Genomic DNA, 16,874 nt, shown 5'->3' with positions numbered 1-16,874 from the left:
GAGCTTTCTTTAACTTATAGACTTTATGCTCATTAACAAGTTTCACATAACTAGGGGTTAATCGATAAATACCTCTTCTTTTAAATCTCCATAAAGGAATGTTGACATCCAACTGAAAGATAGATGGTTAAATTTAGTGTCATACTCTAGAAACAAAGTAAAATGTGTAAGTGAATTATCATCTTGGTCAATTCTAGTCAACTCATAAATAGTCATCTATGTTGTTCTTTTTGGTAGCAAAAGGTGGAATCTGTCACCCCAGCAACCCCACACGGTCGACCCCACGACCATCTGTGAGGAGGTAAATCGGGAAACTTTGGCTAGTGTGGAGAGGGATTTTTTTCTTCGATTTTATCGAGATTCAAACCCTTACCCTATGCTAACAACTATGTCTCACACTAGCCAACTCAACCCTGCCCCGAGGGCATCTATGTTGTTCTTCTTCTTTGAACATGTGGTGACCTTTGTGATTCAATTGCAAGTAGATTTTGATCAATTATTGGAATATTCAAGTGGCTTCCTCTTTTTGCTCATTTTTGTAAGTTGCTTCTCTTTCTCATCATCATCAAAACCTACAGAAATATTTTCTTTAACATCATTTGAATTCCATAACCAACTAGCTTTTTCATCAAATACTACATCACAGCTAATAAAAAATTTCATGGTGGTAGAATAATATAATTGATAAGCTTTTTACGTATTACTATAACAAAGAAAATGCATTTTTTACCTTTATTGTGTAGCTTCTTTCTCTTTTCATTGAAATATGGGAATAGGCAATACACTTAAAAATCTGAAAATAACCAACCAAAGGTTTTCTTCCACTCCATGCTTCCTCTAGTGTCATATTTTGGATAGAAAGTGTGACTTCTATACAATTCATGAATGCTCCAATTAACTACTTCTTGTTAGGATGTATACTAAAAGTCTAGCTTTTTTATGAACATTCATTTTGAAATGAGAATCACATTGGTCAAATGTCTACATTTAGTTAAATGCAGTTGTCTATTTAATTTATATTGTAGATAACATGGTGTGTGGTGTCACACAGAAGATCATGTTATCAGTTCCTTATAAATAGTAGCTCACGACCAAGATGGATAGGGACAAACCATTGGAATGGTTGTAGTGTAATTTGGTATTAATTTATCTTGACTATAAAATTACACTAGTACACTATGTGTGTATTGAGTAGGACCATTTGAGGTTGTTTCTTTTTATACTGACTGCATAAAAGAACAAAACCTCTGTTATTATGGATGTGCGTACTCTTAATCCCGATATAATAACAAACACATATACTTAGTATTTATTTCTTTAATTTATCAAAGGGTGAGATTTATTCAGTTAAATCAATAGGCCCGATAAGTTGGGAAATAATATTATTTATATGGTGTGTTGTTGATTATAAAAGGAAATTGTTTCCTAGTAATCTAAGTTGATGATGTCCCCTTGAGGAGCTCATACCTAGATGTTTCAAATTAGCTACAGGTGGACTTAGTCCGACATGATAATAAGATTGAGTGGTACTACTCTTGGAGCTAGATGTTAATTAAGTGAGTTGTCAGTAACTCATTTAATTAACAGACATACGATATCTTAAACACAGGGAGACTAACGCACTCATGATAAGAAGGAGCTCATATTGTAATATGGGATTGGTGTGGTAGTTCAATAATAACTCTTTAGTGGTATGAGTTATTATTGATGAACTTGAGTTGGGTGTTCGGGTCGAACACAGGAAGCTCAAGTCCATCAGGAGGTCAAAACCAATTCCTTCTCTCGGTCCCTGTTGTAGCCTCTATAAAGCCTCGCATTCACCCGTTTTGGTTTTGCTTCCTACCCAAGAAAGGGGTCCGCCACATCCTTGCTTGGTGCCCAAGCAAGGGGTCGGCCAAGCCTTGCTTCCTACCCAAGAAAGGGGTCGACCAAACCTTGCTTGGTGCCCAAGCAAGGGGTCAGCCAAACCAAAAGAAAAGAAAAGAAAAAAAAAAGGGAGAAGATTTTTTTTTCTCAACAGAATTAGAGATTTTTTTAAAAAGAATTACGTTGATTCTTTCTTAGAAATTTTCTAAAAAGAATTACATTAATTCTTTCCTAAGAAATTTTTCTAAAAAGAATTATGTTAATTCTTTCCTAGAGATTTTTCTAAAAAGAATTATGTTGATGCTTTCTTAGAAATTTTCTAAAAAGAATTATACTAATTCTTTCTTAAGAAATTTTTCTAAAAAGAATTATGTTAATTCTTTTCTAAACAAAAATCTATTACTTTTTCTCCTTTTTTATCTGGGGCAAAGGGTTATAAAAGGAGAGGAGGTTATGCCCCAAAAATCAATCAATTAAGAATTGATAAGTTTTTCTCCACAACCAAAAACCTTCTCCTTTCCCTTAAGGTCGGTGCCCCATTCTTTCTTTTCTTTCCTCTAAGGTCGACACCCCACTTCTTTTCTTCTTCCCTTTTCTTCCCTCTAGGGTCGGCGCCCCATCTTCTCTTGGTGGCCGGAGCTTGGAGGAAAAGAAAACGAAGAGACGAAGCACCTTAGTGGCCAACAATTTGGAGGAGAAGAAGAAGGAGGAGGTGTTCCTTTCTTTGCATCCTTTTGTGGTAGGCGGCTTGGAAACAAAAAGGGTTTGGGTGTTTTTGTCTTGGCAGATCGTCGCCCACACGATGTCCAAGAAGAGGTGAGGAATACGGCAGAAGATCAAGAGGTCTTTGTCTACGAAGAAAGGTACAACTATTTATTTATTCCGCAGCACAACTAGTTTTATTTTCTTTGTATGGATCCTGAAATACCAACACAAGAGGCTAGCGATTTCGTGTTTTCGTTTTTGTGCTTCGATTTTATGTTTCGATCTTGTGCTTTGATTGAGGTCTCTAGTTAAACCTAAGGTTACTGTGAGAAGTTTAAATATTCAATTTCTTTGAGAGACTTTGTCTGGGAAGTGGTGGATGATCTCATAACCAAGAAGGCCTAGTGCTTCGCCAACGACATGGAAGTCAATCCTTGAAATAGATATTTAATCAACTTCTGTAATATGGTTTAACTTCTGAAGAACACAAGGGTTGAACTTGGAGTAAAAATGTTAAGTTTCGTTTCAAATCCAAGTTTAACTTTGAAGAACGAACTTGAAGTAAAAATGTTAAGTTTCGTTTCCAATCCAAGTTTAACTTCTGAAGAGCACATGGGTTGCTAGGAAAAGTTCTGTGCTTGCATAAATTTTTTTTACAGGAAACAGAACGGTATTCCAAGTAGCACCTAACACTTCTAGTCAAAAACCTTTTGGAATACTACTTGTTGTCAAAAGGTTTTTCACCATATTCATGATAGTATAATTTTTCCTCTCGCATATATCAATCAGTTGTGGTGTATAGTGTGTTGTAAGCTAGATATATGCAGTTGTGGTGTATAGTGTGTTGTAAGCTATCTTTTGATTCCATAATTTTCTCAAAAACTTATATATTATTGTGAGTTATATTCTCCACCACAATCTATACAAAGAACTTTAATAGGTTGTTAACTTCTTTCTCAACAAGTACTTTATAGCTTTTAAATGCTTCAAAAGCTTCAAATTTTTCTTGCACAAAAATTTTGCAACTAAAATCATAATAATATATTCTTTGCCTCCATTATAGCGTGGTGTTATTGTCCTACAAATATCGAAAAGGACAACTCCAATGTCGCCTTCACTTTCCAAGATATTTTCTTATGAGAATTGATTACAATGTTATTTGCTAACAATACATTCTTCACAAATTTGAGAAGGAATTGCAATTTGAGGAACACCAATCACCATGTTCTTTTGTTGCAACATTTTCAATTCACCAAAATTTAGAAAATCATAGCTGAAGTGTCAAAGTCATGTCTTATCCTCTAATTTTGGTGAAAAACATAAATGAGATGTAGTGTAGAGATAAAGTAGGAATATACAATTTGTTATTATGTTACCTCATAGTTGTGAAAAGTGCATTTGCGCCTGGGTAGTAACCTTGGCGCAATACTTGAAAGAAGCGCGCTTAAGGGCGTGCCTTTCGAGAGGTTAAGGCGCGCTTAAGGCGAAATTTCCCTCGCCTTATTGAAGTGAAAAAAAATTTAAAGCCCAACTCATACCTTTAATTACCCTTTAAATTAATTAGGTTATATGCATGTGACACATTTTTCTAACATGACTCTTCCTCTCCCCAGAAAATGAACATCAACCTTTAATTAGGTTGCATGCATACTACACATTTTTCTTGAGTGACTCTTCCTCTCCCCTAGAAAATGAACGTCAACCTCCCTTGCAAACTTATTTCTCTCTGCATGGCTCCTCAATATTTGAAGTTTGATTTTGATTATGAAGATAAACCATTTCAATATTTGAATGTTAGTAAATTTTATATTTACATTATTATTTAATAGTTTATGAATTATAATTTTGTTAGTGAAATATGTTGGCAAAAATTTTCTATATAAGTTTGAATTGTATAAATTTATACCCAAAGGCCTTACTTCAGTAAGACGTGCACCTCAAGCCCCATAGCATCTATGCGTTTTTGGGCACCTCATACCTTAAATAACTATGTGTTAACTTGAGTTATTAAGCTCAACTTTGCATCTTGAATTAAACATACTCCATATTTGATTAAAAAAAAATTCCCTTACCTTTACCTTTTTCTTGTAATTGGCCCACACAAAGCAAATTGGTCTTTAACTCAAGCACGAAAAGAACAATAGCAATAGTATAGGTGGAATTCTCTTTCATTTGGATGGCACACCATGAAAAGACACTTCTTTTTTCTTTTTCTACAAAGTTAGTTTGATCTCCACTTTACTATGATATGCGTACATTCAACAAGTCCACTGACTTTGTTTTATAAGTTATTAAATGGCGACCTATATGTCCTCTATCTCTTCTTTGAAAATAACTCTCGTGCCCCCGAGGAAATGGTGCGGCGCTTTCTCAGTTTCCCAGACATCTAAACCGAGTCTCAGCCTCGACAAATTAATGGATGAATTTCCCTTAATGGGCGGTTGAACTAAGAACATTGGGCTAATGGGCCGCCAGCTGCGAGCGCTTCCCGATTTACCCCGATGGCGGTAGAAAATTTCCATTGGACCGGTCACCAAAGATTAGTTGGCATAAGGTGAATACCTAGTGTCAACTGAAAAAAAAAACTCTCTTGATAATGATTTTGTTGTTGGTTACCATAATCATTGTTGATTCTGCCTCCTCCCTCGACCTCAACCTCTTCTTTGTCCTCTATTAGCTCTACTATGTGTAGAGTGAATTTTCTGACAAAAGCTTCCATGTTTGTTCCTCTTTTTCATAGCTACCAATTGCAGCAATCAAGGTTCAAAATCTAAGTTGTGCCAAAGTTTTGATCTTTAACTGAATGATATTGTTTCGATATCGTATCGATGAGTTGATGCACGGTGCTGATAATGAATTAAAGTTATTGAAGGAAGGAGATGAAGCATAGGAAGGAGACACTATATGTGTAGAATATGGTTTTAAATCTTATACCATAACAAGAGAAATAGTCAAAACATATCATTCTGATAAATTATCAAAATTCAATCTCACTCAGCACAAACAATATCCCCTTCCTTTGCTTCATCTCCTTCCTCCTTCAACCTAATCTGTCACCAGCATCATACATCGGAACGTCAGCACAATTTCAAGATTGTAAATCTTAGTGCCAAGTGGTATCGTGTTTCGGTGATTTACCAAAATGATACGTTTTGACCGTTTCACCAAGCACGGTACAAAATTTCAAACCATAGCAATAGGCACTATCTTGGACTAAAAAAGGACGTGCCATCTCCATTCACATCAACAATCACAACCCTAAATTGGCTCCTTTGTGAGTAACAATTTTTGTAGTGATTGAGCGTTAAGAAGCCATATGGCAAGAATCAAACTTGATTTCATATTGGCCTTCAGGGAGAATATGACATGAGTTTCAAGGATTAGAGAAAGCATTTGATTACCTCTCCTAGAGGCGTAGTCATAAAGTAAGCTTATTCACCATGTCATGTTGTAAAGTTATATAAAATTGATGTTCTCATTTATATCTTATAGATTTGAGCAGTGATGCATTGTGTTGTCATGCTAGTGTCACTTTAGAAGGTTCTTCCATAAAGTGGCAAAATTTGCTTATTTCATTACATTTACCTTGTGAATGATTAAATTTATGAAAGTAGATAATATAATTCTAAATTTTTTGGAAAAGAGAATTATTTCAGTAATTGTCTCTACTCTTATTGCTTGATATGTGCTTCCACATTACTTAATTTTTTTGATATTCATAATTGACTATCCATATTGGCATGTTTTGATGACAACTGTTGATGATAAGTTAATTAATAAGAGATAATATGTACACAATAAACTTATGGATTAAAGCATAACTTTGCCTACCAAACAATAAAACAATGAATCCATTACTGCTATCATAGAGCTTCGGCTCAATGCTCTGAAACAAGTTCTGTGACTATTTATATTAAAGAAAAAAATCCATAAATGAACCACCTTTAGCATAGAGCTTCAGCTGTGCACTCTAAAGGAGTTGCATCATTACTTATACTCAATTAACAATAAAATGAATGCAACATTGATTATGCAGATCTTCAACTTCACTCTCAAAGGATTATGTGACTAAATTAGTTATAGTAAATTAGCAAAACAATGAATACAGTGCACTATATGTATCATAGAGCTTTGATTTTGTGTACTAAAAGAACTATGTGATTATTTTTACTAAATTAATGGCATAATGAATGCAACCCTTATATCTTAGAATTTCACCTCCGCACTTTAAAGGAGCAATGTGACTGTTTATTGAATTAATAAAACAAATAAATTGTTAATATTATAGAGTATTGGTTTCGCAGTAAAAAAGGGCACTTGGGTCTTTCACACATTTGTAGATTTCTATCATTTTATATGAAAAGTTGTTGTCACTAGGTGGATTACTAGTTGTGCACCCTTTCCTTTTGTAAGGTGCATTTTGAGTGGATTGCAAGTTATTCACTCTATATTTTATATTTATATATGATGTATTCTTGTATCGGGTGGGTGGATTGTGGGTTGTTCACCTTATATATATACAATGCATCTATATCGAGTGGATTGCAAGTCATTCGACCTATTTATACTTATCTATATTTTTTATGCACTTCATTCCAAGTGAATTACGGATCGTTCATCTCTATATGCAATGCATATTCTACAAGGCAAATTGTAAGTTGTTTGCCCTATGTAATGTGAATAACATATCCCCTCATAAATATAAAATGGAATACTTGTAAGAGTATAAGAGAGGAAATACGAGAAATGATAAAAACATTTATGAGAATTTAAGAAAAAATTATAAAAAAAGATTAATGAGATCAAGTGCAAAAAATGATGATTGTTGAATGGATTCTGTTGTGAAATATATACTATTTCACACCATGGACTTCTCTCTTATACTCACTTTGTTTTTTACGCTCACATTCTAGAGTTTTTAACCTCCAAGTTATTTACTAAGATGTGTGCATGGTATCTGTTAAAAGGAAAACAAAATCTCGTGTCTTGGATACCACGAGTTAGGCTTTTTATAGGAAAGAAGATATACAACATAATTATATAAATACCCCTATATATTTACATATTCTAACACTCCCCCTCAAGCTGAAGAATATAGATCATATGCACCAAACTTGTTACATATGTAGTCAATTCGGGGACCTCTTAGTGACTTAGTAAATATATCTGTTAGCTGATCATGTGAGTTGACAAAACTAGCATATATGACTTTCTCTGTGGTAAAGTGATAGTCAACTTCAATATGCTTTGTCCTCTCATGGAAAACTGGATTTAAGACAATATGCATAGCGACATAGTTGTCGCATATGAGTGACATTTGTATAACCTCTCCAAACCTTAGTTCCTGAAGCAACTGTTTTAGCCATATAAGTTCTTGACTGGCTATAACCATAGCTCGATATTCTGCCTCTGCACTGGATCTTACCACAACATTCTGCTTTTTGCTTTTCCAAGAAACAAGGTTACCTTCGACAAATATACAAAACCCAGAAGTAGATCTTCTATCAGAGAGAGATCTTGCCCAATCTGCATCAGAATATCCCACAACTCGAGTCTGTCCTTTGTCTTCATATAGAAGACCCTTTCGCACCCCTAATATATCAAATAATGCGAGTCACGGCATCCCAATGTTCTTTGCACGGAGAGTTGAGAAATTGACTTACTACACTTACTGCAAATAAGATATCCGGACGAGTAACAGTAAGATAGCTTAGTTTCCCTACTAATCGTCTGTACCGTTCAGGATCTGAGTCTCACTAACCACTAACTTCCCAGGTGGTAGAGGAACGAGGTTCTAAGTCTCACTGCTCTGCAAGGCACTCATTTCATCAAGCATAGCCTATTTCTATCCTGGATGGACAAAGGCATCACCTGCAGTCTTTGGAAGAGAAACAGACAACAAGGAAGAAAGACAAGAATAATTGGAAGGAGAAAGACGATGATAGCTCAAAGAAACATAATGAGAAGGATTACGAGTGGAATGTATACCTTTTCGAAGTACAATGGGAATATCAAACTCAGGACAAGACCAGAAGAAGAGGCAAAGGACTTGACTCCAAAGATATGTCTTCGGTAGTGTCATTGCAGGGCGGAGGCAAAATAGGACGAGGACGACGCTGATAAACCTGCAAAGGAGGAGACAAGGCCGGAGCTGATAGAGACTCCTCCGGAGGACAAAAGATAGTCACTGGTACAGTTGGAGAAGGAGAAAACTCGGATGGAGATGCGTGAGGCCCAAAAAATGGGACCAAGTCAAAGAACGTGACATCAGCAGAGATAAAGTACTGACGGAGAGTAGGGGAATAACACTTGTACCTTTTCTGAGACCGTGGATACCCAAGGAAGACACACTTATGAGACCGGGGAGAGAGTTTGTCAATGTCAGGATCAAGAGCATGAGCAAAACATATAGAACTAAAGACCCTAGGTGGTAAAGGATGAAGAGACTGATGAGGTATTTTACCCTGGAGAGTGAAGGAAGGCATGCGATTGATGAGATAACATGCAGTAAGTACGGCGTCACCCTAAAACTGAAGAGGAACATGAGAATGGAGAAGAAGAGTCCGGGTGCTCTCGAGGAGATGACGATTCTTGGGTTCTGTGACCCCATTTTGTTGAGAGATATGAGGGCAAGATATGCAATGCAACACACCATGAGATGCCAAGAAGGTACGGAACTGAGTAGATAAATATTCGCGTGCATTATCACTTTGCAAAGTTCGAAGGGAAATACCAAATTGAGTTTTTATTTCATGAAAAAAAAAGATTCAAAAATAGAAAATAATTCTGAACGATCCTTCATCAAATATAACCATGTACAATGGGAAAAATCGTCTATAAAAGTAACAGAATACCTTGACCCCAACGTAGAAGAAACATGACTCGGACCCTAAACATCAAAATGAACCAAAGCAAAAGGAGACGTAACCCGACTCTCAATGCGAGGAGAAAAAGAACTACGAACATGCTTACCTAACTGACACGACTCACAAGACAAAAACTCTGAGAAAGACTAGGATATAATTGTTTCAACTTATCAAGACCTGGATGTCCCAACTAAGCATGAATAAGAAGTGGAGATGCCGTTGCCGAACCAATAAGAGAGGGTTGTTAAAGTCGATATAGACCATGAGACTCACATCCGAAACCAATCATCCTCCCTGTACTCCGGTCCTGTAAGGAAACAAATGTTTTAGTAAAAGAAACGACACAATCAAGAGACCGAGTAAGTTGACTTATTGACAATAAATTAAAGGAAGCTCCGAGAACATAAAGAACATTATGAATGGAAAGAGACGGTGAAGAATGAACAATACCAATACCCTGGGACTGAGTTTGGGAACCATTGGCCATGGTGACCATTGGTAAATAACCGGAAGTAGTGAGAGAAGAAAATAGGGATTTATTACCAGTGATATGATCGGTGGCCCCAGAATCAAGAACCCAAGGACATGAAGAACGAGATATGTCAGCAAAGGAATTACCAGCGTGTGCAATAGTAGCAGTGGAATCAGGATTCTGGCAATCCTCAAACCATTTCAGAAAGTCATTATAGGAAGGTAGTGGGATCGGCGTCGGTGTTAACTGTGAAGCGGAAGCTGAGGAAGCAACAGAACTCTAAACGATCTGAGCAGCGCGAGGAGGTCAACCATGTAGACTCCGGCACTTATCAATCGTATGTCCCGATCAATGATCACACCAAGGACGTCTTTTGCCACCCTTGTAAGGTGGAGATCTGTTGTTGTGTCGAGAGACCAAAGCTGACGAGTCAACAAGAACAGAAGGAGGCATCGTCAAGACTTTGGACGGAGGAGAGTCGCCCAGGTATTAAGAACTACGAAGAAAGGCTGAGGACTTCGGACGACGCTGATGAACTTGCAGGACCAGCACGGGTGGACGACACTGATGGACGCCGGAGAGTAGGTTGGAATGCAAGATGCGCCGTGCAGCGCGATGGGTCCAAGAGAGGAGGAAGATTGCGAGATTGTGGCAAGAAAGGGCAAGAAGATTCTGCGGACCGTTGCGAACCCTAGCTAGATTCGACGGCGCCTGTGAGAGCTTGTCACGGCGAGGGAGGCGCGACAAGGGAGGGAGATTCTGCGTCGACCCGGAAGGGGGCTGCGGGGCGCGATCTTGGAGGTGGTGGAGAGCGCGACGAGGAGAATCGCGAGCGAGCGGCTGTGGCAAGGAGAATCGCGAACTAGAGCACGAAGGCGACGCCGAGGCAGAGGATCTCGCCAAGCGAGCGAGCGGCGGAGGCGGCGCGTGAAGAAGGGTGGATTTCCTGGATCTCCTTGGAGGCGGCGGAAATGAGAGGACACAGCGTCGGCAGTTCGCGTTGTAGCAGTGTCGGTCGGTCTGCACGATGGAGCAGCGCCACAGACGCGCAGGAGAAAGGGAACGGGGATGACGGTAGAAAAATTAGGGTTTTCTTATGAAATTAGGGTTTGCTTTAACTCGGCGGAACAGTACCAATGGAATTTCTTCAAATATATTAATTTAGTTAGTTTGGTTAGGTTGCGTATACTCTTGCTCTGACATTATTGCAGTTTATGTACAGAAAATGAAACTAGCTTCACAGCATGCCTAGCTAGTGCAAGGTGTGACAAAAGCAATCAAGAGATGATGGAAACGAAAAAAAAAAGTCAATGACATCATGTCATGTAGATGGTGTTGTTCATGTGATGGTCAATCAGACTATAGCATAAGGGCTTATGTAGAGATTGGAGGGATGTTATCATGTTGGGAAACATCATTATTCAGTTCCATCTCAAAATGCAATTGCACTGCACATGTTATAAATGGCAAATGACAAGGACTTTAATAAAGCATCTAAATGCATTCCATACCTTATAAATCAGTGGACCAATGTAAGGCAGAAGATCTAAGATTATGATTTCGTACAAATATTCATTACTTTACTATCTAATTCATTTGATCCTTTTATGGAGATGGTTAGTTGGCAAAAGAAGCAAGGTGACTCTACAAGAGATGACGATTGAAGTCAATGTATATGTTGCTTAAAGGAATAAGAAAACTATCATTTCAAAGTTGAATTTGGAATGCACTAATTATGCAAAACGAGAAAATGGAAGGATGGACATAAGGGCAAACATTTCAACAGCATAGATCTAGATCTAGGCCTATATCCTTGGGAGAAGTCGAGTATTCGATTTAACTTGTGCAATGCATGTTTGTACCAAAGAGTTGTTTCAGACATTCATACAAGTGTGAATAAGGCAATGAGTTTAGGAAATGGTGCAATGGTGGAGGTCTAGGGAGTTGGTAAAATCAAACTCAATCTACATGAGGAACATATCTTAGTGCAAGAGGCTTTCATCTCATAAGAAATCTAATTTCACTGAGTCAATTAAATTCAAAAATGGCACTACAACGGACAGCTAGTGGAGTTTTAAGGTAATAGAGCCACATGAGAGGACTGCTATAGGAATGTTTATATAATCTAAAGAGATCCTTAGGACAAATGAGATACTTAGCATATACAAAGGAGTCAAGTCGCGTAATACATCTCAGGGCACTAAATAGGAAATTGTAGATTGAGAGATCCAAGAATCTCCCTCCATATTAGCAACGTCATTGACCAGATCAATTGCACATAAGGTTAATGAAGATGGATTCAAAGACATGGATAAAATAACTTAAGCATGCATACTATTGGTGCAGGTCAAGAGAAGTAGAATCGCTATACCGAATCATCTTGACATCCAGATATAGTAGTGAAGTACCTCATCGGTAGCAACCAAGTGTTGAATCCGGCGAGCCCAATAGTGCCAAATAGACCTTACATTAGCATTTATTTAAGATTGGTTTCATTATTTAGCATTGTGACGTCGAGAATAAAGGCAAATGTAAAATTTACATTGTTGGAGAGTTCTAAAGCCAAAAAATACCTTGAAGTCATTTGAAGGTTGTCAGATAATATGTTTCTTGTAGGAAAGAAGAGTTTTTTCAATAAGTATTTTAATACTCTATAAGTGCTTGAGGTGAGACTTTCCACCATTTTCATTGGTTTTAAGAGAAGAGCAGGATGAAGGAGTCTTTTGTTCAATTTGTGAATAACAAGATTGTCGAATTTTTTAGTATGCTCTTGCTCCCACATTATACGGACTTGGGATTGCCTTTGTAGATATAGGCCTTTGCCGAACCAAATTAACTATTCGGTTTGCTTTATGTATTTGCGTTAATCCACCAAGGGAAATAAAGATTCCATAACGTGGTCTAGTGGTAGAAGTTATTTTATATTTTAGTGGCATTGGATTTCAATCTATAAGTGTATGGTTTGAGATAGTGAAATTGAGAGACTGCTAGTCAGGTCTTCATTCTCATATAATATTACCAGAAGCACTTGCGATCCCAACATTCTTATCTGTTAACTAAAACCAGCTAAACATGTCTGTATTTATTCGTAAATCTTTAGTAAGAATTATCTAACAAAAGCAATGGTTAATCGCCATAAAGTCAACTTTCTGGATTATCTTTTGGCTTCACAACATTCATCCCTTTCAATTGACTATTGCATCAGAGTGATGAAGAGTGAACCGAATAGCTCAATTAAAATACAAATTCCGAAAGGAACAGAATCTGATCTATCCCATAAATAGAGCTACAGAGATCCCTCTTTTCGTGTCGAAACCATCGTGACGCGGGAGTAAGTGAATCAAATAAACCCCAACTTGACTCTGAAAATTCAAAGAGAGAAAGAGAGAGAGAGAAGAGAGCACCTGCGTCGTAGACCACACTGGTCTTGAGCTGGATCGCGTTAGGCGATGCGCTGGCCGCGGCCTCCGACGTTCCACAATCTCCCCGAAACCCACCAGCTATGGCTGACCAGCATCCGCAGCTCTGCCCCATCACCGCCGCCTCCTCCAGGAACGCAGCGGGCACGACTATCTATCGGAAGGAAATCAAAACGAGCGAAGCAGAACGCGACGATTCCATGTCGAAGAGGAAGAAAGGAGAAGCAGAGGCAACGACGAAGATAAGCAAGCGAATTGGTAAAAAGAATTGATAGGAAAGGTGAAGTCGTCGTCGGTCGCCACCACCATCATCGAGGTATATGCGAAACGAAAGCGGCTTTTCGTCTATTTGCTCCTCTCTTTGTTTTTTCTTCCTTATTTGATTTTCAAGAAGAAAAGAAAAAAAGGAAAATAGAAGGTGGTCTATGGAGATTAGTCAATTCGTGCGCACTCTGACTCCTCCCCTCCGCTATCCGCCCGCCTTCGTATTCTTTATTTAATCCAATTCCCAGCTCAGCAGAAACAGCTCGCAACTAATATCTTGATGAGCGTAATAGGAACGTTTATAAGTTCAAAAGTATTTTGACTTTGATTGTGGTACCTAAATATAATAATAAATTGAGTCTATAGAACAGCCTCCTAAATCAAATCAAATATCACATCATATCATTGGCACATGGGATGGGAAATCTTTTATTTCATAAAGGTGTATGGATATATGGTTCGTTTGACTTTCTTGGCACCGTCCTACTCGAGCCACTTCCGTTGGATTTGGCCACTAACAAACGACATTTGGGGCTGCATTGTTTGAATAAGAAATCCAATTGAATCTGAGTTGGCACGAAGCCTTTAAAAATATCTGAGTTCTTCTTCCCTGTATTGGCACGAGGCTTTTAAAAAAATATGTCCAATTGGATCCCATTTGGGCATTTGGTCACTGACAGGTAATTTCGAATCTAATATAATTTATTTTCTTTATGAAGACGGACTATGAGAAATATTTAAAATAAATGTAACCATTTTTATGCTACAATTCAATGTTGACCGAGTTAATATAAGCTAATTGAATCAAGATTAGTTAATTGATCACTTAATTTATGGTAGTTAAAAGGATCGATCTAGCTAGTGGAAAGGACCAACCAAAATCACAAGGGATTAATATTTGATTAAAGTCAAGCCAATTAAGTTTGACCATCACTATTGATTAATTGCAATCTGAAACTAACTCAATTGGTCCATCCGAGTTGGTTTGGTTAATATTATGAAAAAAAAGGAAAAAAAAGTGAATTGCAATGGTTAATCCAACGAACTATCTAGGTATGTGTGTTTGTTTTAATTAATAATTCTACAAGGCTTAATTAAGCTAATCAATCAATCAAAAAAGGGTCAATAATACGAGTTGACAAAATTGGCAAATCATTTGGTGGTTGAATTTGGTAACTCAACAAGTCAAACTAAGTGCCTTAACTCAATTTGCTAATCTTGGCTAGTCTAATGTGTCGATCTAATTAAAATGTTTTAATGAAGGTGCTACAGAAGCAAACATATATGGACACTCACTATGCACTGAAATAATAAAATTTATTAAAATCACTCTTTTAATATAATGTGATGGTCCTTGAAAAATTGTAGTAAAAGATGATGGTCCTTAAAATGATGGTAAATTAAAGACGAACGTTTCGTTCCAACACTTCCATCAATCAACATCTAATACGCTAGTCATTAGATCGTCCAAGAGAACTTTGATGATGCTTAAAATGGATGCATGCGTAGTTGTCATTAGGTATGTTACTAACTTTACAGAAGTAGGATACGAAGTCAGTAAAACTTATCACTCTTAATACAAGGTGTCACAGCCAAGGTGTTGCATCAAAGAGGGAAGGCAAGAGGGGTGAATAATATTTCTTAAACTGATAACAGAGATTAGCGTACAAAATAACTGTTAGCAAGATAAAAATATAACCAAAAGAAAAAAATCAAAGCACAATACAAATTGAAATGATAGCCTATCCCTTAGAAATTTACATGGTTAAGCAGCCTTAAATTTTTACTCCATGACTCGTAACCTTTGGACAGGTGACACTCCATTCAAAGGTGAAGAAACCCTTCGAAGGTAAAGAAACCCTTATAATTATTTTTTTTAACAAGTATAGTATTTAAAACAAAAAGAGAATTACAATTGAATGAAGAGGGTTTGGAGACATGAGAAAATGGAAAAATAACAATGCTTTAGAAGTGTTGTAAAACACATAGACTATCGCTATCTTTTTAGCTGTCACCCAAGTCTTCAAGCTACCTCTTGTTCAATTTTGAATTATTCGACTGGTCTCTGCCATGTGACTACTTATCAATTACTTTAGTTGATTGTCTATCATCATTAATTGATTGCTCTTTAGCGAAGCTCTTGGATTCTACCTTTGTATCAGCTAACAATTCCATTGCAATCGTTTAACTGCTCTATCAATCTCAAGATCTCAAGCAACCTTTATTTTAGTTGGCTTAAGATACCACATGAGCAGAGCCCATCAATAAGCTTTTATTTCCCTTTTTTGTTTAATTACCATGAATTGACTAACAAGCCGATTCAAGTATCAATCGACTGAATTTCAAATTCAATTGATTGGTGATTGATTAAGACCATTTCTAAGCCTTAGTCTAAGCCTAAGCTAACCCTCAATTAGTCCGTAGATATATGTGCCCTCACACACTCATCTTTGCACAAAAGAAGTCTATCAAACTTATAGGAGCATGCCTTTCTCTAGTACTTTGAGTTGCTTTCGGATCTTCCTCTTCTATCAAGCATTTTGTCAACCTTGATCTATTAGAATTTTCATTAATTTTTCAAGCATCCAATCAACCTTGATATGTCAAAACTTTGATTTACTAAACATCCAATCAACCTCGATCTAATGGAACTTCCTTTATAACACCTACAACATTTTCATCATGTGTTTTGCACTTGCACACTTAATATAAATAATCAAACACATGATCTAACTTAGGTCTTTACCAAAATATCAAAACTAATTGTACTAACAATCTCCCTATTTTTTATATTTAACAATCTATTTAAGTTAGATGATGAAGAATGAACAAAAAAGAAGTATATAATAACTCCTTAAATTTAGATTCTATACCTACCCCTTAGTGTATCACCTTTATCCAACTTAACTTTTCTTCTCCCCTTTGCCATGTTGGTGATATTGTCGAGATATGGGGAATTTATCAAATTTAAATTATAGAAATTAAATTTAAATTTATCTTTTGAGATGACTTGGGTTGAGAATATCAAGTTGTCAAGTAGGGAAGGATAAGCTATCTAGGATGCTAAGCTGCCTTGTATGGCCAAGCTAAGCTAAGCCCAGCTATCAAGTGGCGAGTCGGCCGAGTCAAACTGTAAAGCCCTAAAGTTTTAAATGAATAAATAATTTTTTTTTAAAATGTTACTGATCACATCACTATTCACATGAACAGTGATTTGGACGAAAATAGAATATTAATTTTCATCAAATCATAAATAAATATCAGAAATTGAAACAATTTATA

At 37.0% G+C, this 16,874-nt stretch overlaps 1 protein-coding gene across 3 annotated transcripts in view; it reads right to left on the bottom strand.

Annotated features, from left to right (window-relative positions):
* LOC122046914 (serine/threonine-protein kinase PBL34-like) overlaps window positions 1–13,720 on the bottom strand; it is a 42,448-nt gene extending 28,728 nt beyond the window's left edge. The window contains exon 1 of one of the 3 annotated variants that reach the window (XM_042607873.1): window positions 13,314–13,720. In XM_042607873.1, the coding sequence (XP_042463807.1) occupies window positions 13,314–13,443 (130 nt within the window). In that variant the 5' untranslated portion in view covers window positions 13,444–13,720. The remainder of the gene's footprint in view (window positions 1–13,313) is intronic. The other 2 variants (XM_042607871.1, XM_042607872.1) reach the window with 2 other exon arrangements.
* Window positions 13,721–16,874: the final 3,154 nt, after the last annotated feature.

The sequence above is a fragment of the Zingiber officinale genome, chromosome 2B (assembly GCF_018446385.1).
Source record: "Zingiber officinale cultivar Zhangliang chromosome 2B, Zo_v1.1, whole genome shotgun sequence".
NCBI lineage: Eukaryota > Viridiplantae > Streptophyta > Magnoliopsida > Zingiberales > Zingiberaceae > Zingiber > Zingiber officinale.
The sequence above is the reverse complement of the archived record's forward strand: the minus strand, read 5'-3'. Positions and strand labels throughout refer to the sequence as shown.